This window comes from Fundulus heteroclitus, unplaced genomic scaffold, assembly GCF_011125445.2.
Source record: "Fundulus heteroclitus isolate FHET01 unplaced genomic scaffold, MU-UCD_Fhet_4.1 scaffold_625, whole genome shotgun sequence".
In the NCBI taxonomy this organism is placed as follows: Eukaryota; Metazoa; Chordata; class Actinopteri; order Cyprinodontiformes; family Fundulidae; genus Fundulus; species Fundulus heteroclitus.
The window spans coordinates 22,543-50,025 of NW_023397061.1; the positions used below are offsets into that span (position 1 = coordinate 22,543).

At 42.7% G+C, this 27,483-nt stretch overlaps 1 protein-coding gene and 1 long non-coding RNA gene across 3 annotated transcripts in view; one reads left to right on the forward strand and one right to left on the reverse strand.

Moving 5' to 3' along the window:
- Positions 1-5,128: 5,128 nt before the first annotated feature.
- Positions 5,129-27,483, reverse strand: part of LOC118561409 (oocyte zinc finger protein XlCOF19-like) — a 31,685-nt gene continuing 9,330 nt past the window's right edge. The window contains exons 1-2 of one of the 2 annotated variants that reach the window (XM_036133445.1): positions 11,136-11,185; positions 5,129-6,391 (exon numbers count right to left, since the gene is read on the reverse strand). In XM_036133445.1, coding sequence (XP_035989338.1) covers positions 5,508-6,391; positions 11,136-11,181 — 930 coding nt within the window. In that variant the 5' untranslated portion in view covers positions 11,182-11,185 and the 3' untranslated portion in view covers positions 5,129-5,507. Of the gene's footprint in view, positions 6,392-11,135; positions 11,186-27,483 lie in introns of those variants that run through there. The other variant, XM_036133443.1, reaches the window with a different exon arrangement.
- On the forward strand, positions 20,637-26,903 carry LOC118561411. The gene is made up of 2 exons (XR_004930037.1): positions 20,637-20,890; positions 26,170-26,903. It is a non-coding gene; the product is annotated as an uncharacterized LOC118561411 (long non-coding RNA).

Here is a 27,483-nt window from a genome sequence, read left to right on the forward strand (position 1 = left end):
GGGACACTTTCAAAGTTTTCTCAATTTTTCGGACTGACTGACCTTAATTTCTTAAAGTAATGATGGCCACTCGTTTTTCTTTACTTAGCTGCTTTTTTCTTGCCATAATACAAATTCTAACAGTCTATTCAGTAGGACTATCAGCTATGTATCCGCCTAACTTCTGCACAACACAACTGATGGTCCCAACCCCATTTAAAAGGCAAGAAATCCCACTTATTAGACCTGACAGGTGACACCTGTGAAGTGAAGACCATTTCAGGTGACTATGACTTGAAGCTCATTAAGAGAATGCCAAGAGTGTGTGAAGCAGTAATCAAAGCAAAAGGTGGCTACTTTGAACAACCTAGAATGTAAGACATATTTTCAGTTGTTTCACACTTTTTTGTCAAGTATTTCAAAATTCCAAATTCCACATTCATAGTTTTGATGCCTTCAGTGTGAATCTACAATTTTCATAGTCATGAAAATAAAGAAAACTCTTTGAGGTGTGTCCACACTTCTGGTTTGCATGCATGCATACATACATACATACATACATGAGAGTGAGATAATTTGACAACTCTTAGCGACCATTCAATTCAATTCAATTCAATTCAATTTTATTTATATAGCGCCAAATCATGAAACATGTCATCTCAAGGCACTTTACAAAATCAAGTTCAATCATATTATACAGATTGGTCAAAAATGTCCTATATAAGGAAACCAGTTGATTGCATCAAAGTCCCGACAAGCAGCATTAACTCCTGGGGAAGAGTCACATGCATTGTACATGGCTTTGCTGCAATCCCTCATACTGAGCAAGCATGAAGCGACAGTGGGAAGAAAAACCACCCATTAACGGGAAGGAAAAACCTCCAGCAGAACCGGGCTCAGTATGAACGGTCATCTGCCTCGACCAACTGGGGGTTACAGAAGACAGAACAGAGACACAACAAGAGAAACAAAAAAGCACAGAAGCACACATTGATCTAGTAATCTGTTCTACATTAGATGGAAGTAGCGGGTGAGCCGTCTTCTCTGGATGATGTCACAGTTAACAGAACGCCAGACCAGGTGTACCTACTATGAAGAAAAAGAGAGAGAGCAAAAGTTAAAAGCTGAAATGACAACAGTCATTTCAATGTAATACAATGCAAAACTGGAGAACAGTAGACTGAAGAACAGTAGAAATCAGTAGAGTGAGAAAATTAGACCCTGATGTCCTCCAGCAGCCTAGGCCTATCACAGCACAACTATAGAGATAGCTCAGGGTATGAGCCACTCTAACTATAAGCTTTGTCAAAAAGGAAAGTTTTAACATTAGTCTTAAAAATAGATAGGGTGTCTGACTCACGGACCAAAACTGGGAGTTGGTTCCACAGGAGAGGAGCCTGATAGCTAAAGGATCTGCCTCCCATTCTACTTTTAGAGACTCTAGGAACCACCAGCAGACCTGCAGTCTGAGAGCGAAGTGCTCTGTTAGGAACATACGGGGTAATCAGAGCTCTGATATATGATGGAGCTTGATTATTAAGGGCTTTATACGTTAGAAGGAGAATTTTAAATTCTATTCTTGATTTAACAGGAAGCCAATGAAGGGAAGCTAAAACAGGAGAAATATGATCCCTCTTGTTGATTTTCATCAGAACTCTTGCCGCAGCATTTTGAATCAGCTGAAGACTTCGAACTGCATTTTGTGGACTTCCTGATAGTAAAGAATTACAATAGTCCAGCCTTGAAGTAACAAATGCATGGACTAGTTTTTCAGCATCACTCCTGGACAGAATGTTTCTAATTTTGACGATATTCCGGAGGTGAAAAAAGGAAACTCTGGAAACCTGTTTAATATGAGATTTAAATGACATGTCTTGGTCGAAAACAACACCAAGATTTTTAACTTTATTACCAGAGGCCAAGTTAATGCCATCCAGATTAAGGGATTGATTAGGAAATTTATTTTTTGAAGACTCTGGCCCAAAGATTACAACTTCTGTCTTGTCAGAATTTAAATGCAGGAAATTTAAAGTCATCCAGCTTTTGATGTCATCAAGACATGACTGCAGTCGAAGTAACTGATTGGATTCATCAGGATTTATGGATAAATATAGCTGAGTGTCATCAGCATAACAGTGGAAATTAATCCCATGCTGTCTGATAATTTTGCCAATCGGAAGCATATATATAGTAAATAGAATTGGTCCAAGGACTGAACCCTGTGGTACTCCACAAGTGACCCTAGAGTTTGAGGAAGATTTATTATTAACATGAACAAACTGGAATCTGTCCAACAGATAAGATTTAAACCAGCCTAATGCTTTTCCCTTAATCCCTACAGTATGCTCAAGTCTTTGTAGGAGAATATTGTGATCAACTGTATCAAATGCAGCACTGAGATCTAACAGGACAAGTATAGACACAAGTCCATTATCTGAGGCCATGAGAATATCATTAGTGACCTTCACCAGAGCTGTTTCAGTGCTATGATGAGCTCTGAAGCCTGACTGAAACTCCTCAAGTAGGTCATTACTTTGTAAATGTTCACATAGTTGATTAGCAACTACTTTCTCAAGAATTTTAGATAAGAAAAGAAGATTAGATATAGGTCTGTAATTTACTAACTCATCTTGATCAAGAGATGGTTTCTTAAGTAAAGGTTTAATAACAGCTACTTTAAAAGCCTGTGGTACATATCCATTTACCAAGGATAGATTAATCATGTCTAAAATAGGACCACTGATCAGAGGGAATACCTCCTTAAACAACTTGGTTGGGATTGGGCCTAACATACAGGTAGAAGGTTTAGATGAAGCTAAAATTTTAGATAGCTCAGAAAGCTCTACTGCTTTTAAACAGTTCAGACACTGCGCAGGTTCTAAGGATTCCTCCAATGCTGCCTCACTTACTGAGGATGAGGTAATCATGTTTGGGAGGATGCCAATTATTTTATTTTTAATGGAATCAATTTTATTTATGAAGAATCCCATAAAATCATTACTGCTAAGAGCTAAGGGAATGGATGGATCAACAGAGCTGAGGCTCTGGGTAAGTTTGGCAACTGTACTGAAGAGAAATCTAGGATTATTCTTATTCTCCTCAATTCAATTGCTGATTCAAAATAATCAGTTCCTTTAGGAGGTAACTGGAGGAATGAGCGATCTAAGCTAAAGCCCCTGATGTTACAAGTTCCTTAAAATACCCCTTAAAAATCTGCAAATTAATTACATGTAACGTAATTTTGCGCACCTGAATTCAAGCGCAAGGTGGCACTCCTGTAGGACGAACCTTATAAACAGAATGAGTGGCTTTTGCAGACAATGCAGAGGACTGACCTCCATGGCTAAACACTCTTTGAGGAGTGATTGCTGCTGCTTGGCAGCACTCAATACAATCTGCTGAGTTTCCTTAGAAAGGAAACCATTTGACCAATCTGGATGAGTTGATTCAATTTCAGTTCAATTAAATTTTATTTTATTTATATAGCGCCATTTATTGAAACATGCCATCTCAAGGCACTTTCCAAAGTCAAATTCAATCAGATTACAGAGATTGGTCAAACAATTTTTATATAAGGGAAGCCAGATGATTGTGTCAAGTCTTGACAAGCAGCATTCACTCCTCCTGAAAGAGCGTAGAGCTACAGGGAGAGTCGTCTGCATTGTTGATGGCTTTGCAGCAATCCCTCATACTGAGCAAGCATGAAGCGACAGTGGGAAGAAAACTCCCCATTAATGGGAAGGAAAACCTCCGGCAGAACTGGGCTCAGTATGAACATCTGCCTCGACCGACAGGGGGTTACAGAAGACAGAGCAGAGACACAACAAGACAGACAAAAAAGCACAGAAGCACACATTGATCCAGTAATCTGTTCTACATTAGATGGTAATAGAGGGTGATCTGTCTTCCCTGGATGATGTCACAGTTAACAGAACGCCAGACCAGGTGTACCTACTATGAAGAAAAAGAGAGAGAACAAAAAAAAAGTTAAAAGCTGAAATGACAACAAGCAATGCAAAATTGAAGAACAGTAGAACTCGGAGTGAGAAAAATAGACCCTGATGTCCTCCAGCAGCCTAAGCCTATAGCGGCATAACTATAGAGGTAGCTCAGGGTAAAATAAGCCACTAACTTTAAGCTTTGTCAAAAAGGAAAGTTTTAAGAATTAGTCTAGGAACCACCAGTAGACCTGCAGTCTAAATGACTTTGTAAAGTGCTTTGAGATGACTGGTGTTGTGAAATGGCACTATATAAATAAAACCTAATTGAAAAAAATGTTAAGAAATTGCTGGTGGATGGTCCTGTCAGGACTGAGCAGGTTGCGCCGTGCAGCTTTCTGCTTGTTCTGCCATCTCTGCTCTCTCCACAGCTGACTGTAGTTGTGCGTGCCACGCCCACCTGCGGCTTGTTCGACAGCGCTATGCGGTATTTAAACTGCGAGCCGACAGCTGAAGGACGCCAGAGTGTTAACCTATTGTGGTCACTCCACGCTCTGGATCCCACTCCGAGCATTCTCTCGTGCTCAAGACAAACCATCCGGTTCTGATCACCCTGAATCCCGTTCCAGATGCTTCCTCTCACTCCAGGTCCACTGTTGCGCTCCCTTGGTGTTACAGTCGGTTTAAGGACTCCCACCGCATCTCCCTGGTTCCTTCAGCTGTCCCCAGACCATTTCTCTCGCCACTGCTGTTCAGGCCCCTCACGGACTTTACCCGCCGGCCCATCTGCCGCTCTTTCACCTGCTGCCATCTCAAGAGGTCTCTCACTGAATCCGCCTCTCCACTCACTCCCCCCGGCTAGGTGTCAGTGTCCGGCGGTTAGTGCTCACCCCCACTCTCGCACCTTCGTACTCTATGCGTTGTCTAATTCTTTGCATCATGTCCACATATCGCTTGAGCTCGTTCTGCCGCTGCTTTACCGTGGGTTATCCACTCAGTCATCTTACTACAAACTGTGTGTCTAAATAAACATCCTAAATTGCTCTGTCTCTTGAGTGGTCTGCATGTGGGTTAAACACCTAAAAACCATGACAGAACCCCTTGCACTTTTATTTGATACGTTGACAAAAGTATTAAAAAAAAAAACATTCACAGACTGTCACACTGCGCGTGCGGCGAGGACCTAAGTGGCAACAAAGCGGAGACAGGCGCATGGTGCAAAAGGAGACTTTAATCGAAAGGAAGACTTACAGGACGCAGGAGTACAGGCTTCAACATAAGGAGACAACGCAGGGGAGCACACAGGATGTACACAGGCTAAATGCAGAAAGGCAGGAGAATGCAGAATGACCCGACAATGGGGAAACAAACAAATGGAACTTAAATACAGGTGCTAATCAAGGGAAAGCAGGTGAGTCCAATTAACTAAAACAAGTCCACAGCTCGAAGTTTCCTGACACACACATTTATTTGATGAGCTATTTAAATATTTGTCCAAAGAATTACCTCTTAATTTGGTGTTTTTGTTTCATATGAATATTCAAACTTGGACCGGCAGTGAAACATTTTCCACATGTTTGACAAGTAGCCTCACCTATGGGTTCTCTTGTGAGCATTTAGAGCACCCAGTTGAGTGAAACTTTTTCCACATGTGTGACAAGTAAAAGGCCTCTCACCTGTGTGTGTTCTCTTGTGAGCATTTAGAGCACCCAGTTGAGTGAAACTTTTTCTACATGTGTGACAAGTAAAAGGCCTCTCACCTGTGTGTGTTCTCTTGTGAGCATTTAAAGCACCCAGTTGAGTGAAACATTTTCTACATGTCTGACAAGTAAAAGGCCTCTCACCTGTGTGGGTTCTCTTGTGAGCATTTAAAGCACCCACTTGACTGAAACTTTTACCACATGTTTGACAAGAAAAAGGTCTCTCCCCTGTGTGGATTCTGGTGTGAACTATTAAACTGCCTAGTTGACTAAAATATATTCCACATGTCAGACAACAAAAAGGCCTCTCCCCTGTGTGGGTTCTGGTGTGAACTTTTAAAGCGCCCAGTCGAGTGAAATGTTTTCCACATGTCAGACAAGGAATTGGTCTCTCAGCTCTATGGGTACACTTGTAAACATTTAAAGCACCCAGTCGATTGAAACTTTTACCCCATGTTGGACAAGCAAAACACTTATTGTCAGTGTGGGTTCTGTGATGAGCTTTTAAATGACCCTTCGTCTTCCAAAACTTTCTACAAACATCACATTTTAAAGATCTCTTCTTTGCGTACATACAAGACCGATTCTCTAACCCGGTGAAGCCGCTTCCTTCTTGATCTTTGGGCTCAAAGATCTGTTCATGTTTAAATCTTGAAGAATCTAGTTCCTCCTTTTCTTCCTCAATCAGTGGAAATTCTGGGTCTTCTTGCCCTTCAGTTAGTGGTTCTGGTTCCCTTTGTTCCCATTTAGCCCATGGAGATACGATCTGGATTTCTGTGGGGACAAAGAACGAGATGATTTAATATAATTCAACTGATGACTGTCTCATGCACCAGCCTGGTTGTTCCTGGAGATCCTGGACTCAAGGAGTCACACGGTTCATCTAAAATTAGTTATGTTTCATCTAAAAGGAGGTCAAGTTTGCGGGTTTAAGTGTCCTCCACACTTGGGCCGGATGACAATTCAATAATGACATACTATTGATTGACGTTTTTTTTCCCCACATCAGGCAAACAGTTCAATAGAAGAACAGTCCACGTGCCTATATGACCTCCATACCACGCCTGGGCAGCTCCTGATAAGGGTCTCCTCAGGGATCTCCTCCCAGACCTGGACTAACACATACGCCAACTCCTGGACAGTCTGTGGAACAACGTAGCGTTGGTGAATGAAGCGAGACATGATGTCCCAAATATGCTCGGCTGGATTAAGGTCTGAAGAATGGGCAGTTCAGTCCATAGCATCAATGCCTTCATCTGGCAGGAACTGCTGACACACTCCAGCCACATGAGGTCTAGCATTTTCTTGCATTAGAAGGAACCCAGGGCAAACGCACCAGAATATGATTCCAAAAAAAGTAAAAAACAAAACAACTGGACTTGTTTCCGAAGTTTGAAGACGTTTCACTTCCATATCGGAAGCTTTCTCAATTCAAAGATTCTGGAGTAATGTGGAGTATCAGGCTTTATAGACCAATTCACGCGTGACATCTCGAGCAACATCCAGGTCCCGCTGGTAAGCAAAATCAGTACTGTTTTTGACTGGGGGAGCCATCATACCACGACAGAATTTACAGTCCACACTTCACCTCCGGTAAATACAACTTAATTTCTCACTAGTTATTGTTCTACCTAAACAATTATATAAATAAAAATTAGGATATATACTTAAGTCAAGACGTAAAGGTTCGTTTCGTAATAATATACGTACATGTACAATGTATGCAAACCCTCTGGCATGAGTCTGTGAAAAGGATTAACAAGACAATGCATCCAGTAACTGAATATATATTCAATTGTTGATTTAGAGCTACTTTACAGTGACTAATCTAAAAATATTTATTTCTTTGTTTTTGTCCGCCATTCTGTTCGCCTTTTGCCTACCAGTCCGGTGCGCATGCGCGAAAAAACGGGATCAAAATAATAACAATGAATTGGTCTATACTACTGCCCAACAAAGGCAGTTGTAATGGCTTAGATGAACTTGTAATGGCTTAGATGACATGCAAATTAGACCGAAACTTGTCCACTCCTCTGTAATGGGCAGTCATTCGGGCCGTTATTGGCCTGGCTTAAAGGAACAATGTTTTGATCAACCCCATCAGGGTGATTATTGGCCGGAAATAACCCTATAGCAGTAATGTAAGTTTTTGAGAGTTGGAACTTAAAGGAGAAGTCAACAAGGAAAAATCAGTGGATCATTAGCTATAACTAAAACTAATAAGTTTGTGGTGATTTCATTAATTTAGCATTAATCAGTAAAGAAATAAAAACAAATTGCCGTCGCGATCACTGATACTGGGGCCAAATGGCCCAAATATGGGCAATAATGTTAATAGGTTAAAGTCCTCCGGAGCGTCCGGCAACAGGCTGCATGTGATGCAAATTAGCCAATGAGCTGTGTCAGTCAGGGTTGCTGCTGCTAGCATTTTATCCACACAGACAGCAGGCAAACCTGTGGCAAGCCAGGCAGTGGGAAATAAGGAGAAGACAAAAGAAAGAGCAGAGAAAGAGTTGACTGCTGGAAAAACTGCGGTGAACTGGTGAAAGAAAAGTGAAATGGCGTGCTCAAAAATTAGGAAAGTAGACAAAAAAAGGGTCTTTTAAGGAAGAATGGACTGACATGTCCCTGTTCTTCTTGCCAGGTGGGAACAAAAACCTTTGTAATTTTTTCCAAGACTGTCGCTCTCATCAAAAGCAGCCAAGCAGTCAAATATATAAATAAGACATCATATGCCCATTCCTATTTCTTTTTGTATTTTTTGGTATTCTTTTTGATTCATTGTATATATGAAGATTCACTGTATATAACTGAATGCACCTTCCCTACTCTGCACCTTCTTGTATGAGCCGATGTGACGAGTGAATTTCTCCATTGTGAGATCAATACAGACTATCCTATTATGCAAATTCTTCCTCGCTGTAAACAGTAACAACGCCCCCTAGGGGTAGGGAGGTATATCGATTTTGCAAACCAGAATACCGATAATACCAGCCGGGAGACACAGTCCCTCCAGCATGTCCTGGGTCTTCCCCTGGGCCTCCTCCCGGTGGGACGTGCCTGGAACACCTCACCAGGGAGGCGTCCAGGAGGCATCCTGACCAGATGCCCGAGCCACCTCAACTGGCTCCTCTGGACGTGGAGGAGCAGCGGCTCTACTCTGAGTCCTCCCCGGATGACTGAGCTCCTCACCCTATCTCTAAGGGAGAGCCCAGACACACTACGGAGAAAACTCATTTCAGCCGCTTGTATCCGGGATCTCGTTCTTTTGGTCACGACCCATAGAGACAGAGTCACTCAATTTAATCTTGTAAATGTTTCCTCTGCTGACGTAAAGTCTGGAGAGAGGAAGAGGCATTTTCTGATTCTTGCTCGGTTTCTTCTCCCGGATCCGTTGCGATTCTCTCCTCTGTTGCCTCCAATGGGGTACCGCGCACGTGACGTCACCGTCTCAAGAGCAACGCCCCTTTTGCCGCTTAGGTAGGGCATACAGGAGAGAACGCACGGATAACCCAGCTATTACAAGCGCAACAGAACCAGCGATATGACCGACTTTACAGCCGTTAAACTTTCCCAAGACGATGTCCCAGGCACACGGTTTACTGGTCGCACTGTCGAAGAACACACCAACCTTCAGCTCAAACGATGGCTTGAGTGTCGAGGGTTTAAAAAGACTGGAAAACTGGCCGAGTTGATGAACGGCAAGCCTTGATTTTTTTTTTCCTGCGCGGCGATCATGGCAGCGTCGGCCGTTTTTTTTTTGTTGTTGTTTGTAATCACCGTCCAGGAATGGGTATATGTTTAATGTTTGTCTCATTTGAAATGTTTTTGAGTAAGCTATCCTGGTAGCAGGCTATCATGTTAGCGCCTGCTACCATGATAGCCTATATGCTGTCATGGTAGCAGGCGCTACTTTATTAACATGTCGGCCACCAAAATACTCTTACCTTGACTTGATGTCGCTGGAATTGGGTCAGGATGTTCTTCGGTTGTGCCCTTTCCTCCAACAAAATGCTTGCTACATATGTAGGTGAATTTGGTAACTTTTTCCGGGTTGAACTGTTGTGTAGGCTGACCGCACCGGTCCCAGCGCACACATTTCTCCTTGGCAGTCTTGAAGAAAACATCCTTCATATGCGGCCGATCAGCGTAACTCGAGTCGCTGTTGCACGTTCCATAGCAACAATGTTTATAAACCATGGTCTTAGATTTGGAAAAAGCAGTCGTTTACCGAGTAAAACCAAGGGTAACGTACGTCTCTTTTACAGCAAAACAGCGGCGGGTTTCCGGAGTTTGCCCCACTGCGTACCACGTGATGTGACGTCATCGTGATGTTGTGTTTCTAAAAATAGCTTGCGCGCGGTATCCCATTTCTCTCTCACTGTCTTCCTCTCCTCTTTAATGACCTGTTCCCCTGATTCCAGCCTATTGAGCATATTTGCGAGAATTATTGAAGCAGAGACCACAAACCATATGCGCATATACAGCACTGCAGATTTTTCATCTTAAAATGAAGCGTAGAAGAAGATTTCTTCTAAATAAATACAGTTTATTAACATTTTCGTGTTAATACTGTATCGTTCCGTTATGACACCCAAGCACCAGACCGAGGTTTTGCTGCTAACACTTTATTTTAGGATGAACAGGACGGGACAGCTTTCACTCCGCCAGTCCCCCGAATCACGACTCCTCTCCCCGGAAGCCACACATTACTTCTGGTATGACCCCAAAGTAATCTGATTTAAAAAGGAACAGTTAGTGTTTAACAGCATTTAGCAATAAAGTCTAATAAGAATCATTAAAATACGTTTTTATTTATTGATTAAATTAAGTTTTTTGAGCTTTACAAAAGAAATGCTTATTGACACATCTTTATTGTGTGGGGGAAAAAAAAAACACGGTCAGACGCCATTACAGTTTTCGCCTCGCGCACCCCCAGGGGTGCGCACCCCACACTTTGGGAAACCATGGCCTACCGGATATAGCATTGGATCTGGCAGATCTAGAATTTAAAGGAATTGGCAGCTAGCCTTCAGAAAATGACCATGTATAAAGATACACGATAGCACAAAAAGATGGATAAATAAGAGAGGTTAAGAGATACAGATGGCCGCTCGTATAAAGCTCTACCTCCTATGCTACATGCTAACCTTTTATTAGCATCTCATGTGCCACATGCTAAGCTAGCATTATCTCATGTGCCACATGTTAAGCCAACATTAGCATCCTCTTTGCTACATGCTAAGCTAGCATCCCATGTGCTGCAGGTTAAACTAGCATTGGCATACCATGTGCTACATGCTAAGCTAGCATTAGCATCCCATGTGCTACATGCTAAGCTAGCATTAGCATCCTCTTTGCTACATGCTAGCTGATCATGTGCTGCAGGCTTAGCCAGTTTTCAGGGGAAACCCTGCAACGAGTTCTGATGAAGAGGAGGAATCCATCAGCTGCTGAAAACGGCTCCTAAACTTTAGCTCCATCCACACAGTTAGCATGAAGAAGGAAATCTCCAAACCTAATCGGTGCAGCAGAACTCTGGGCTGGAAAACATCCCCCATCATCGGTGTCTCCTCTGCTGCGTCCTGCCGCTCTTTGAGTTCCTGCTTCCCTCCAGTTTCTCCGCTGTGCCTCCAGCTGCTGGACTTCTTTCCAGACTTCATCACCTGCAGCAGCTGCTGCTCTCTTTCAGCTTCACCAACACTCCCGCTTCTGGCCTCACAGCAACACAAGGACAAAGAACCCGGAGGATCGAGGTGGCTGCGCATTTGGGAAGAGGTAAGGACCTGGCCAGTTTCTTTCTGCGTTTTCTGCTTTTTCTGCTTCTTCTTCTTCTTCTTCTCTATTGGCGGTTGGCACACAACGAAATGGTGCATTAGCGCCACCAACTGGTATGGAGTGTGGATCAGAATGGCTACTACTTATTTATACTGAACAAAACAAGTCACAATCAAATTAACAAAACAAAATCAACAAAACCAAAATAAGATTCAAATCTTCTCAATTACATTAATTAATCTAAGATAATGAAAAATAACTACATAACACTTATCTTTTGAGTTTTTCTAAGTATTTCTATTAAATCAAAGTGTATTCTTTCCTTTTTTTAGATTTTGAACCATTTCCCTCCTCTCTCTTTTATACTTCTTACAGTGAACCATAACGTGTTCAACTGTCTCTTGTTGCTCACAGTATTCACATCTGCCAGTGTTATGTTTACCTATTTTGAATAATGTACTGTTTACCAGTTTCTTTCTGACTGGCACATTAGATTTAAACAGACACATGTGCATTCATTCTGTCACTAACTAGGTCACATGACATACACTCTGCAATATGATTGCTTGGTTCCAAACTAAACTAAAATAAACAGATCAAATATAAATGAGAGCACAATATTTATAAATCTCAAACCCCCACTTGCTCTCACATTTCTATTTCATAATTTCAATACAAAATTCATACACCAAACATAAATGAGTTAAATTTCATTAACTTGAACTTTGTTGCTGGTTTTGTTAACACATCCGCAACCATATCATCAGTTGGACAGTATCCAAGATTAATTCTGCCCTCCTTGATTACAGATCTCACAAAATAAAATTTTATCTCCACATGTTTACATCGTTGTCAATTCACAGGATTTTTTGCTAAAGCAATGGCACCCTGATTGTTCACATACACTCTCGATTCATATTTCTGACCATCAGTGTTTTCTAATAATTGCTGTAGAAACAAACATTCCTGTACAGTTACAGCTAAAGCCATATACTCTGCTTCACAAGTTGACAGTACAACAGTAGGCTGTCTTTTTGCTCTTCCATGAGACCAGTGGACCATTTTTATTTAGGCTAACACAGTACTACAGTAGCCTGTAGTACTCCGCCTATAAGTTACATCAGTTGCCCAATCCGCGTCACTATATTAATGAATCAAGTTATCTTTTTCACCCTTTTTTAACACAGTTCTTTGTCTTTTGTCCCTTTTAAATATCTTAAAACATGCTTGACAGTGCTCCACTGTTCTGTGGTAGGTTTTGTGAAATACTGTGATAGTTTGCTCACTACAAAACTTAAGTCTGGTCTTGTGCATATTGCCAGATAGATTAAACTACCTACTACCTCTCTGTATTTTCTGACATCACTCAGATCCTCAGGGTCATCAGTGTAGTTTAATTTTTGTTCACAAGGAGTTCTTCTGGACTTACAATTTTCAATTCAATTCAATTTTATTCATTTAGCGCCAATTCATGAAACATGTCATCTCAAGGCACTTTACAAAGTCAAGTTCAATCAGATTATACAGAATGTGGACAGAATGTTTCTAATTTTGGCGATATTCCTGAGGTGAAAAAAGGAAACTCTGGAAACCTGTTTAATATGGGATTTAAATGACATGTCTTGGTCAAAAATAATACCAAGATTTTTTACTTTATTACCAGAGGTCAAGTTAATGCCATCCAGATTAAGTGATTGGTTAAGAAGTTTATTTTTTGATGACTCTGGTCCAAAGATTACAACTTCTGTCTTGTCAGAATTTAAATGCAGAAAATTTAAAGTCATCCAGCTTTTGATGTCATCAAGTAATTGATTGGATTTATCAGGATTTATGGATAAATATAACTGAGTGTCATCAGCATAACAGTGGAAATTAATCTCATGCTGTCTGATAATTTTGCCAATAAGAAGCATATATATAGTAAATAGAATTGGTTCAAGGACTGAACCCTGTGGTACTCCACAAGTGACCCTAGTGTTTGAAGAAGATTTATTATTAGAGTGTAGAGCGCCATTTTCTCTCCATTTTCCTAACATTGTGCTTCAAGGAATGCAGCTCCGAATGCGGTACCGCGCACGTGACGACACCGTCTCAAGAGCAACGCCCCTTTTGCCGCTTAGGTAGGGCATACAGGAGAGAAAGCACGGATAACCCAGCTATTACAAGCGCAACAGAAACAGCGATATGACCGACTTTACAGCCGTTAAACTTTCCCAAGACGATGTCCCAGGCACACGGATTACTGGTCGCACTGTCGAAGAACACACCAACCTTCAGCTCAAACGATGGCTTGAGGTTTGAGGGCTTAAAAAGACTGGAAAACTGGCCGAGTTGATGAACGGTAAGCTTTGTTTTTTTTTTCCTGCGCGGCGATCATGGCAGCGTCGGCCGTTTTTTTTTTTTTTGTTGTTGTTAGCAATCACCGTCCAGGAATGGGTATATGTTTAATGTTTGTCTCATTTGAAATGTTTTTGAGTAAGCCTGGTAGCAGGCTATCATGTTAGCGCCTGCTACCACTATAGCCTATATGCTGTCATGGTAGCAGGCGCTACTTTATTAACATGTCGGCCACCAAAATACTCTTACCTTGACTTGATGTCGCTGGAATTGGGTCAGGATGTTCTTCGGTTGTGCCCTTTCCTCCGACAAAATGCTTGCTACATATGTACTTGAATTTGGTAACTTTTTCCGGGTTGAACTGTTGTGTAGGCCGACCGCCCCGGTCCCAGCGCACACATTTCTCCTTGGCAGTCTTGAAGAAAACATCCTTCATATGCGGCCGATCAGCGTAACTCGAGTCGCTGTTGCACGTTCCATAGCAACAATGTTTAAAAACCATGGTCTTAGATTTGGAAAAAGCAGTCGTTTTAACGAGTAAAACCTAGGCTAACGCACGTCTCTTTTACAGCAAAACAACGGCGGCTTTCCGGAGTTTGCCCCACTGCGTACCACGTGATGTGACGTCATCGTGACGTTGTGTTTCTAAAAATAGCTCGCGCGCGGTACCCCATTAAACCAGGGAGCCAGCTTCCTGTGAATTATCACCTTCCTTTTCAAGGGAGCTACATTGTCTGATGCAGAATGCAATGAGGAAGTACACCATTAACATAGGTGTCGATTTGTGAATGGGAAGAAACACCATTGCTGCCACCTACAGGGCATTTCTGCAATACAGAGGATATTAAAAGGGGGACAGACTCTTTAAGTTTTGATACAGTATTATCCGATAAAGATCTACTATAATGGAACCCTCTTTTGGGGGTGGATAACTTAGTTAAATTAAACTCAAAGGTTATTAAAAAATGGTCAGATATGACCGGGTTGTGAGGAAATATTGTTACTTCTTCACAATCAATGCCATATGTCGGCACAAGGTCTAAAGTATGAAGCCAACAGTGCGTCGGTTTATGCACATTTTATGTCAAATCTCTCAAGTATTTTCTTAACATACTTATTGTAGGAGCCATTTATAGTTGTTGGTGTTTAGGTATGGTTTGTTTCTGGTTTATTTGTTTTGGGTGGTGGTGTTTTGTTTAGGTTGACACACTGACCTATATTCTGCTCTACCACTGGTGGCGGTGTGGAGGGGAAGGCTTTATAGGTGAGACGTGAGAGGGCAGAAAGGGTTTTGGGTGACGGGAGGTCATACGGTTTTTACCGCTTTCTTTGGTACACAATAGCCTGCGTCCACTAGTTAAATTCTGTTATATCCACACTCTCCATAATTACCTGTCCATCTCACTAGTAAAGACCGCCACTCGGATTGTTTGGAAAGTTTGTTCATATACAAAATCATCATCAATAAGTATTTCGTTCGCTTCAGCACTCATTCTTAGTAAAAACTTAACTAGTCTGCGCTTCTGTATTTTCCCACTATCAGGATAGTAAATCATATATGCCGGACTATTCTTGTCATAACCTACAAAAAATGCGGTTCTCACATCTCAACTCACATCTCATAACACGTAATACCAAATTCCTGCATTCTAGAAATGTTCTATTGCTTGCCTGTTAACATGAAGTAAGCTGTCTGTTTAGTTTGGTTATTAAAACATCTGTTTCTCTCTACAGCCGCAGTCTGGACTGCATAGGTCCACAAAGTTTTTGGCAACCCACTTTCTATTAGCATGCATCTATCCATGTCAAATAAAGTTCACCAGTTTCGTTCCACAGTGCCGTTCTGGTGCGGAGAGTATGGTGCAGAGGTCTTATGTCTAGTACTATTTCTCCTCAATAATGCCTGATACTCCTTTCCTAGGAACTCTGTCCCATTATCAGATCTGATACATTTAACTCTCCCATATGGTGCTATATACGCAAGGAATTTCTCTGTGGCGGTTGTTGTGTCACTCTTGTTTCTCAAGAAGTATACAAAAATAGCACTGGAATAATCATCTGTGAAAGAATGCATATTTATGTCCGTCTTTAGACATTGGATCTATAGGTCCTGCTAGATCAGTGTGTACCATATCTAAAGCTGCTTTGGCTCTAGCATCAGGCTCTCGATTTCTAGTCTCAATAAACTTGCCTTGTGTGCAAATCTCATACGTCGGGGTACGTTTGTCTTCTCTATTTTTAATTTGCATACCGTTCACATCATTCTCTAATTTAATTACATCTCCTTAGTTGCAATGACCTAGTATATTATACCATGTCTGCAAATTTGAACATTTCCCACATTGGTCATCACATTCATTGTCTATTGTGTGCAAATAGTACAGTTTATTGTGCATGTGTATGGGAAATTCAGTTTATGTAGCAGAACGTTCTTCCCCTCTCTGAAGATCACGGTTGCTCCGTTCAAAGTTGCTGCCTTCACAGAGAAGATGTCCTGTGGATATGTAGGGATGTACAGCGCGTTCCTTAGCGTTGCTTTGAAACGTCGTCCAGTGCTGTCCACTAAACACACTCCAGCTTCTCCTCTGCTTTTAGCGACTCCGTTGCACCTCGTACCATCAGCCAATTCCACACAGTGTGTGTCGGCTTGGAAACTGCTATCAAACCATTGAAACTTTGTGATGTCTGTGATGATGTGTGAAGTTGCACCTGCATGTGTGAAGTTGCTCTTGCATCCTTACATCTCCACATCTGCATGTGCTTGCTTTATGGCCTTTTGTGCCACACCTGAAACAAAAAATGTCAGTACTTGTAGCCGCACAATCATCAAAAGTAACTTTGGTTCCACTTCCCAGCTGTGTTTATGCCTTCATTACGTTATCCCCAGAAGTAGTTGTCGGCATATTTTCGATATCCTCATAAGGTCGAAGTTTTGTTTTAAATTCGATTTAAAATACAGTATATGGTGCACCACTGATTTAAAAGTAAAACAATTGAAATGTAAACAATACAGGAGAAAGTCACAGTGTACAGGTGAGTATTTTGTTAAAAAAAAAAACATTTGTATGTACAGAACTTAAAAACTAAGAGTTCTGCAGCATTTGTAATGCTAGATGGAGATGCAATGATGCAAAATGTGCAAATATGCCAATGTTGTGCAGAGTTTATGGGTTATAGTTCAGCAGTTCAGCAGCAGTTCAACAGTCTGATGGCAGCAGGGAAAAAGCTTTTGCAGAACCTGGTGGACCTGCAGCAGAAGCTGCGGAACCTCATGATGTTACGGGCTCGGGCCACACAGCGCTGTGATGAAATGTCTTTAATGGAGGGAAGAGGAGCCCCGATGATCCCTTCTGCTGTCCTCACCACTCTCCTCACGTTCTTCCAGTCAGAGGCACTGCAGCCTCCACACCACACAGTGAGACCGCTGGTCAGAATGCTCTCTATGGTGCTTCTGTAGAAGGTCGTGCGGATGGGCGGGTGCAGTTGGGCTCTCCTCATCCTCCTCAGGAAGTACAATAGTTTCTGTGCCCTCTTCACCAGTGATGTGGTGTTCACAGACCAGCTGAGGTTGTCCGTGATGTGCACCCCCAGGAACTTGGTGCGTCTGACCACCTCCACAGCTGAGCTGTTGATGAGCAGTGGAGCGTGGTGGGGGCGGTTCTTCCTGAAGTCAACGATGATCTCCTTTTATCTTCTCCACATTCAGGATCAGACTGTTGTCTCTGCACCAGCCCACCAGCTGCTCCACCTCCTTTCTGTAGTCCTGGTCGTTGTCGTCTCTGATCAGGCCCACCACCGTTGTGTCGTCTGCAAACTTCACGATGTGATTGGTGGTGAACCTGGGGACGCAGTCGTGTGTCATCAGGGTGAACAGCAGGGGGCTCAGGACGCAGCTCTGAGGGGAGCCCATGCTGAGGGTGATGACATCAGAGGTGTTCTGACCGACCCGGACTGACTGAGGTCTGTTGGTGAGGAAGTCTAGCAGCCAGTTTCGTAGGGGTGTGCTGAAGCCCAGATGTTCCAGTTTTCCCACCAGATGCTGTGGGATGATGGTGTTGAACGCTGAACTGAAGTCCAGGAACAGCAACCGCACGTGCGTGTTCTTCTCCTCCAGGTGTGCCAGGCTCAGGTGAAGAGCAGAGGAGATGGCGTCCTCAGTGGAGCGGTTCCTTCGGTAGGCAAACTGGAACGGGTCGAGTGTTGGGGGGAGACTGGAGATGATGTGTTCTTTCACCAGCCTTTCAAAGTACTTCATCATGATGGAAGTCAGTGCAACAGGCCGGTAGTCATTGAAACAGGTGACTTGAGGTTTCTTTGGCACCGGAATGACGGAGGCAGACTTGAAGCATGCTGGCACTGTGGCTTGGTCCAGCGACGTGTTAAAAATGTCTGTGAGGACACCAGCCAGCTGACCTGCACACTTCTTGAGAACCCGCCCAGGCATGTTGTCGGGACCTGGGGCCTTCCGCGGGTTCACTCCCCATTCGATCCCCACTGCCTGCACTCTGGGTCCCTGAGCAAGACCCTTAAACCCTGATTGCTCCCCAGGCGGCGCACAGTGGCAGCCCACTGCTCCCCAAGGGGATGGGTTAAGATGCAGAAGTGAATTTCTCCATTGTGAGATCAATAAAGTTCAATTATTCATTATTCAGACAATACAGATAAACGTTACGCAATAATATATTCCCGGACTTCTAAGCATATCCGATGATGACGTCTAATTTGTAAATAGAGAATATAAAACACATCGATTTCTTCCAGAAAAGTCTTCAATATTTTCAATATGATGTAGTTTAGCATTTTTTAATGATTTAAGGATAGAAATAACTATTTCCAGTACCGTAATTACATTATTTTTGGCCACCCGGAAGTTATTCTGTTCGCGCGTGCGCAAATGAGCTGATGGAACGGATCGTGCTTGAGTAGACCCCGCATTGACTGTTGCTGCGCAGGATTTACGGCCGCCATCTTGGGGCAGTCGACCTGCTACCCAATCCTGCTGATTCAAGCTGAACACACTAATGATGCCTCAGCACTGTGCGGCTGATTTTTGTTTAAATCGAAGGACTATCTACGTCAGGGCTCGAGGGATAACTTTTTTACAATTAAGATGAAAATATGTTGCTTATATTTTGATTAGAATGTGATTTTTCTAATATTAGGTAGAGAGATACAGGTCTACACGTCCAAGTCTCTCCAAAATTGTATCTGCTCCGTGAAGGCGGTTCTCCTTTCACGGTCTCGCTGCTTCACGGACTTGCATTGATGAGCCGTTCATTACAGTTCTCAAACATAATGGATGATGGCATGTCGGTTTATAAGAATCTTTTTGCCCAGAAGAAAAAAGAGCAACAACAACTACCGATAACTATGTTCTTCTCCCGAAAGAAAAAAACACACCTGCACCGCGGGCTGAAAAGAAAAAAAAAAAAAAACGCTACACAGCGGAGTCAGGGTGCAACGGCTCGGTCAGTGAAATACACATGATCACTATTTGTCCTACTGCACATTCTATTTTTTGTTTCATAATCATATTTCATTTTCTCCCGTTCTAATCAAATGACTCGGTCGCGGTGAGGCGGTGCTGATCTCCGCAATTTGAAGCCTTCAGTTCGTATTGATGATTAAAATTATTTTTTTTACAGCACAGTAGTTATTCGTAAAAAAAAAAAAAAAAAAAAAAAAAAAAAAGATAGAAAGAATAATTGTAAAAATAAATAAATAAAGGTTACTACTTCACGGATTTCGCCTATCACGGGTTGTTTTTAGAACGTATATAAATGTACATATATATATATATATATATATATATATATATATATATATATATATATATATATATATATATATATATATACAGTGTGCGAAATACCTGTCAATATTTGGGGGGGTCCCCATCTCCCGATTGTTGCGCAATACCAATGTAAATTTTCTCAATATGCAGTAGGCCTATAACATTACAATGTCAAAGTCAAAGTTGGCTTTAATGTCAATTCTTCACATTTACCAGACATACAAGGACTCGAGAGGACGTTTCTCATTCACCAACAGTGAAACAGATAAAGTGCACAGGCACAACAGATAAGATCAGTTCCTAATACTAAAATTTAAAAATTTTTAGTATTAATTGTTGTCAGCATTACGTCTTTCTTCCGTTTGGCACGCACATGCCTAATTTGCATACGCAAACAGGATTGGCTGGCTCCACTTGGCAAAAAACAGAACATATTTCCCCCTGGGATCATTAAAGTATGTCTGATTCTGATATTTGTGAATAAATGTTTTGAATTTTAAATACTGGACATGTTGAGCTTAAAATTTTTTTAGTGACCATTAGTGACAAAAAAAAATATTTCATTTTTTATTTTTTTGACACAATTTGAGGCCCCCTTTAAATTTTGTTTTTGAGGCTTTCAGGGGTTCTCATGGGTTAATCGGGGGGGTCGAGCCCCCCCGGACCCCCCCCGTATTTCGCACTCTGTATATATATATATATATATATATATATATATATATATATATATATATATATATATATATATATATATATATATGTACATGTACAAATGTGTTTGTTTATGTAGTAATAAAAAACTTATAAAAATGTGTGAGTGGCTGTGTTTTGAAACATACATCCTGTCAGAATAATCTATTACTTTTAAACCCACTAAGATTATTTAAACGCACTGGACCATTTATTAAAATAGCTATAGTTTTAAAGTTTTAAGCAACAAAAAAACGTGCAAATAAGTTCAATATTCAACGAGTTATAGTTGATTAAAATTGATTCTGCGCCTGCACTGAGCTGAGCTGTCGACCGCCCCAAGATGGCGCCCCCAAATCCCGTCAGCGCACATAGGTGAAAGCGGTCGATGCGGGATCGACTCTTATATTATGTCTATGGTGCTCCGCTACAGATCGGGTAGCGACAGCGGACTCAGCAGGAAGACGGTTGTGTTTTCGTTTCTCAGCTGAATCTTTGCGTAGTTTCAGCAACAATGTCTTCAGTTCAGCATCTGAGAGAGTTTATCAGAGAGCGACTAACTGCTGCTGCTGAAGAAATCTTCTCAGAGGTTGAGAAAACCATCGTCCGCTACGAGGAAGACGCCAGACTGCTGGAAAGCTACTGGAGACCCCAGATAAACACCACCAGAATCGGTATGAAGCTACAAAAAGTGTCTGATAAATCAGTTTGATCAGTTTCTAATCTGAGCTCTCAGCTTTCCAACCACACTTCAGTCTCTCAGGCTCCGTTCACACCTGAAACTAACATCCTCCCAGTTCTCCTCAGCTGCTGCTTTCTAGCTTTAAAGATGAAAAACCTTTAAAATAAATGTTCACAACCAGCTTTATTTACCAAGTATGTGAACTCATAAATTAATCTGACTTTCTTCCACTTAGCTTTCCATTAAAAACACAGAATACAGCTTTATACGAGCAGCCATCTTGTCTCTCTTAACCTTTATCTAATTTGTCCATCTTTTTTACTCTATCGTGTCAATTTATACATGGTTATATTTTGAAGGCTACCTGCCTCTCTGTCTCCCTACTTGTTTAAATGAAAATCTCTTTAAAATCCAGATCTGCCAGAGTTTATAATATTTTTGAGCGTAACTTTATTCAATTTTTAATAATTACATGTGGGGTTTTATTACATTCATGGGGTCTATCTTGCAACAAAAATGCATTTTCCAAGAATAAAGCTGTCAGGGATCAGTTCCTCCTGTTTCACCATGGACCGTTCCGGATCATTCCACTCTGCTCAGTCCCACTCCAAGCCTGATCGGTTTCACCTGCTGCTCTAGTTATCCTGGACTCAATACACCTGCCAGCTCTCCTATATAAACTCCCTCAGTCTGTTCCCCACTGCTGGTCCGTCTTCAATCTTCAGATGCCCTCAGTCTACGTGTGTTCCTCGTCCTCCGTCTGCCAAGCATCTGCTCCCTCACCAGCTCCGCCGTCCAGCTCCAGCCATCTTCACACTTCTGCTCCAGTATGGTATAGTTTCCTGTTTTTTTTTTTTTCATCCACTGCTCAAACCCTGCAATAAAGACTCTTTAATTGTGGGTCTGTGTGTGGCTGAATTCGGGTTCAATCCACAAAACCCTGATAAAAGCAGCATCTGTTTTCAGGGATGGACTCAGGAAGGTGGATTTTTGTTTCCAACAGAGACTTTTGGCGATTAGTGACGATCAAAGCAAATTGTATTTTTGTAGGACATCTGAAAATGACCATAGAGTCGTTTATTTGTTGAGAACGAGCTATTTCAAAACCATCATCAGAATGATTCAGTGAATCCTGGTTCACTGCAGATCTGAGTTAAAGAACCAAAGTAACTTAACTAATTTAGAAACATTTGGTATGTGTTTTAACCCATTCACAATGCAAATCCTGAGATAAACGAAACATTTTTTGGGGAAATAACATTTTAAAGAAGGATTTGCTTAGTAAAATCAACCTTAGGACACTTGATTTTATTAATGTGATTATTCCTTCCGGGAAGCTAGGGATCGCCATAGTGATCGGTCACTTAATTGGTTAATCCAAAAGTTATCCAAAACACCATTAAAAAGTAAACCTTCTAAACGTTCTCTCTTAATTTCTTTGCCAGATTTCTCCCGTTGTGTCTGGTTGCAGTGAATTAATCCAAGGTAGAATTGGTTATCTCAGCAGCTGCTAGCTCAAAAGGGAAAACAGCCGTTGTTTGGGGAACCAGGTCTGGGCAAGTTGAACACAGCTCCATGGAGGGTGTGAGTTCAGGCTGTGGAAGCGGGGACCTCCGCTCAGCTTCCCTGGTGTAGCTGCTTCTGGTGAGGACCTGTACAGGTTGCAGTCGGTGACTTCAGATCAGCTTTCCTCTCAGCTGGATCTGGCCGTAGCAGAGGAGACCGCTACTCACTGTCTCCTCTCAGCTTTCCTGCTACAGCTGAGAAAAATCATCAGGCTGATTTTGTCATAGACGGATTCTTTACTCCGGCGTCTGGTTACACAAAACCTAGACTGCAGACTTAGCTTCCATCTAGTCTGTGGATCCAGAGCAGGAAGAGAGTGTTCTCCCCTATGCTGCTCCAACGTAGCAGCGGGAAAAGAGAGCAATTATATTCAGGCAGCAAATCTTTATACAGTGTCTTTCTGGCTATACTTGACATGTTAGCTAACTCTGGACTTTATTCCAGCGTACTTGTTTAAGTGTGTTTTCAGTGCATTGGTCCTTGTGTGCTTGACATAGTAAATGCGTCTTTAGCTTCTGGTCTGGTACCTTTTTGTCTGAGTGTTGACATCCACCCACAGTTAATTTTTAGATGAACTGTGATGCCTACAGTCTAGGAACAACCAGGCTGATGTATGACTTAGACCTAGACTTAGACAACTTTATTTGTCATTTTGTATGCATAGAGTGCGTACAGAACAAAATTTCGTTGCATACAGCTTGTAAAATTGCAGTAAAAATTGAATTACAGTATAAGGTGCAGCAGTGATTTAAAAGTAAACAATTTAAATGTAGACAATGCAGGAGAAGTCAGTGTACAGGTGAGTATTTTTAAAACCATTTGTATGTGCAGAATTGATTGTGCAAGGGCATTTGTGCAAGAATACAGCTTGTAATTTACCGTAGATTTAAAATACAGTATAAGGTGCAGCACTGATTTAAAAGTGAACAATTTAAATGTAGACAATGCAGGAAAAGTCAGTGTACAGGTGAGTAATTTAAAAAAAAACATTTGTATGTACAGAATTTAAAAACTAAGAGTTCTGCAGCATTTGTAATGCTAGATGGAGATGCAATGATGCAAAATGTGCAAATATGTGAATGTTGTGCAGAGTTTATGGGTTATAGTTCAGCAGCAGTTCAACAGTCTGATGGCAGCAGGGAAAAAGCTTTTGCAGAACCTGGTGGACCTGCTGCGGAACCTCTTCCCAGAGGGCAGCAGGGAGAACAGTCCACGGTGGGGTGTGAGGGGTCCTTGATGATGTTACGGGCTCGGGACACACAGCGCTGTGATGAGATGTCCTTGATGGAGGGAAGAGGAGCCCCGATGATCCCTTCTGCTGTCCTCACCGCTGTCCTCACGTTCTTCCAGTCGTAGGCACTGCAGCCTCCACACCACACAGAGAGACAGCTGGTCAGAATGCTCTCTATGGTGCTTCTGTAGAAGGTCGTGAGGATGGGCGGGTGCAGGTGGGCTCTCCTCATCCTCCTCAGGAAGTACAGTAGTTTCTGTGCCCTCTTCACCAGTGACGTGATGTTCACAGACCAGGTGAGGTTGTCCGTGATGTGCACCCCCAGGAACTTGGTGCTGCTGACCACCTCCACAGCTGAGCTGTTGAGCAGTGGAGCGTGGTGGGGGCGGTTCTTCCTGAAGTCAACGATGATCTCCGTCTTCTCAACATTCAGGATAAGGCTGTTGTCTCTGCACCAGCCCACCAGCTGCTCCACCTCCTCTCTGTAGTCCTGGTCGTTGTCGTCTCTGATCCGGCCCACCACCGTTGTGTCGTCTGCAAAACTTCACGATGTAATTGGTGGTGAACCTGGGGACGCAGTCATGTGTCATCAGGGTGAACAGCAGGGGGCTCAGGACGCAGCCCTGAGGGTAGCCCGTGCTGAGGGTGATGACATCAGAGGTGTTCTGTCCGACCTGGACTGACTGAGGTCTGTTGGTGAGGAAGTCTAGCAGCCAGTTGCGAAGGGGTGTGTTGAAGCCCAGATGCTCCAGTTTTCCCACCAGATGCTGTGGGATTATGGTGTTAAACGGCGAACTGAAGTCCAGGAACAGCATCCGCACGTGCGTGTTCTTCTCCTCCGGGTGTGCCAGGCTCAGGTGAAGAGCGGAGGAGATGGCGTCCTCAGTGGAGCGGTTCCGCCGGTAGGCAAACTGGAACGGGTCGAGTGTTGGGGGGAGACTAGAGATGATATGTTCTTTCACCAGCCTTTCAAAGCACTTCATCATGATGGGAGTCAGTGCAACAGGCCGGTAGTCATTAAAACAGATGACTTGAGGTTTCTTTGGCACCGGAATTATGGAGGCAGACTTGAAGCATGCTGGCACTGTGGTTTGGTCCAGCGAGGTGTTAAAAATGTCTGTGAGGACATCAGCCAGCTGACCTGCACACTCCTTGAGCACCCGCCCAGATATGTTGTCGGGACCTGGGGCCTTCCGCGGGTTGACTCTTCTTCCACACATCGTGGTGTCACGGCAGAGTAGCTCCTCTTCCTGATGGGAAACAGCTTTCACTGCTGGAGTACTGTATAGTGCCTCAAACCTCCCAAAGAAGTTAATTTAGTCCGTTAAGGAAGTCAGCATCAACTTCACCCACCGGGGGGTTGTATTCGGTGATCGCCCGTATGCCTGTGGTGTTCACAGACCAGCTGAGGTTGTCCGTGATGTGCACCCCCAGGAACTTGGTGGAACTTAGTGTTGCTGGTGTCATGGAAAAGCTCCTGGATTTTCTGACTGTGGTTCCGCTTTGCTAGCCTGATGGCACGGTTCAAGTTGGCTCTCGCTGTCCTCAGTGCCTCCTTGTCACCAGACTTGAAGTCTGAGTTCCGCTTTTAGCGCTTGACGGACCTCCACAGTAATCCAGGGTCGTTGGTTGGCTCGGGTGATGATGGTCTTTGTTGTGCTGACATCCTCAATGCATTTGTTGATGTAGGCTGACACAGTCATGGCGTACTCATCAATATCAATCTTGTCCTCATAAGTTGCTGCAGCTTTGAACATGTCCCTGTCAGAGCACTCAAAACAGTCCTGGAGCGCCTCCATTGCTCCCTCAGTCCACACCCTCACCTGCCTCACTGTAGGTTTAGCTCTGATCAGCAGGGGCCTGTATGCAGGAATTAGCATAACAGAGAGATGGTCTGAAGAGCCCAGGTGGGGGCGGGGGGCTGCTTGAATGCGCCTTTAATATTTGTATAAACTAAGTCTAGAGTGTTCTCTCCCCGAGTTGCAAAATTCACATGTTGGTAGAAATGGAGAACTGTTTTCATATTTGCCTGGTTAAAATCGCCAGCAATGATAAAAACGCCCTCCGTATGTGTAGATTGCAGCTCAGAGATTGTCCGGTATAGAACACGTGTGGCCTCTTTTGAATTAGCGCTCGGAGGTACATACACCGCGGTTATAATAACCTCCGCAGAACACCGCAGTCACGTACACAGTCGATGTAGCAGTAGTTAAAAGTCCAAAACCACTACATGACGGTAACTCCAACAGGCGCTCACGGTCAAGTACTGATCGGCTGGGTAGATGAGAGATTTCTAACGAGTTTTGCGGCATTTTTTGTGAAAAATGACGAGAGTTGGTCGGAGCTGTATGCAGCCGCTGCCTCGAGGGGCACCGCCGGATATAAAACTACACTTGATCTTAGCCAAAAGGCCGAGAAGCATTAGACAGTCATCAGTTGAATTATATTAATTATCTCTTTCTTTGTCCCCACAGACCTCCAGAAGCCACATGTCTCCATGGAGGAGGAAGCTTCTTCCATCCAACAGCTCTGCAACCAGAGGAGAAGGTCCATTCATGACCAGGAGGAAGCAGAACCTCAGTGGTCTGAAGAGGAACAGATGGAACCAGATCCTTCCCTGATTAAAGAAGAAAATGTGGAGCCAGAGTCTTCATGGGTTAAAGAGGAACAAAGGGATCGGGAACCACTAATTGAAGACCAAGAGGACCCAGAACTTCCACTGATTGAGGAACAAAAGGAGGAACCAGATTATTTGAGGCTTAAACATGAACAGCAGGATCCTGAACATTTACCAACTAGAATGTATCAGGAGGATGTCTGCAGCAGTCAGGAGGGAGAGCAGCTTGTCCAGAAGCAGTCTGTTGCTCTAATGGAGACCTTTACCCTTCAGGAACATGAAGGAGAACCAAGAACTGAGCAGCTTTCCTTTCATATCTCTCCTGTAGTTCAGACCAAAGACCAGGAAGGAAGCAGCTCCACTGGGTCAGAGAGTCAGTCTTTCACTGACACTAAGAAAATGTCTTTAAAATGTGACGTTTGTGGAAAGTCTTTGAAGTACCAGAGTCAATTGAAAGAGCATTACAGAACCCACACAGGGAGAGAGGCCTTTTTTCTGTCAGACATGTGGAAAAAGTTTCACTCGACTTGCTTCTTTAAATGTTCACACCAGAACCCACACAGGTGAGAGGCCTTTTACATGTCAGACATGCGGAAAAGGTTTCACTCGACTATGTTATTTAAATGTTCACATGAGAATCCACACAGGTGAGAGGCCTTTTTCTTGTCAGACATGCGGAAAAAGTTTCGTTCAACTAGTCGGTTTAAGTGTTCACAAGAAAACACACAGGTGAGAGGCCTTTTTTAGGAGGAATATTTGGACAAAGCTTCACTCAAGGTGTCACTCTAAATCTTCACATCAAACGAAAATAACAAGTCTTTTTTTTTTTTACTTTCACAAAGATTTGCAAGTACAAATATTAAAATTCTTCCTAATAGTTTTCCACCAGAGACCCTCTGCTGCCACCTGCTGGATTGGACTCTTGTCTTTCCTGTAAACTTAGTTTGCCTTAAAGATCTAGTCTGGTTTTTTTTTTTTTTAGATTAAACAATGTTTTACACTCAGTTCTTTCACCTAACAAATATCAACATGTGCAAAGACTAAATAATTAACAGATATTTTTTCAGTTAACTGGAGATGTTTTATGTTCTGAGAATTTATGTTAGCAAACTCATTCATTGTTTAACTCCTAATTGTTCATTACTGGTAGGATTTTTTTCTTCTTCTTCCC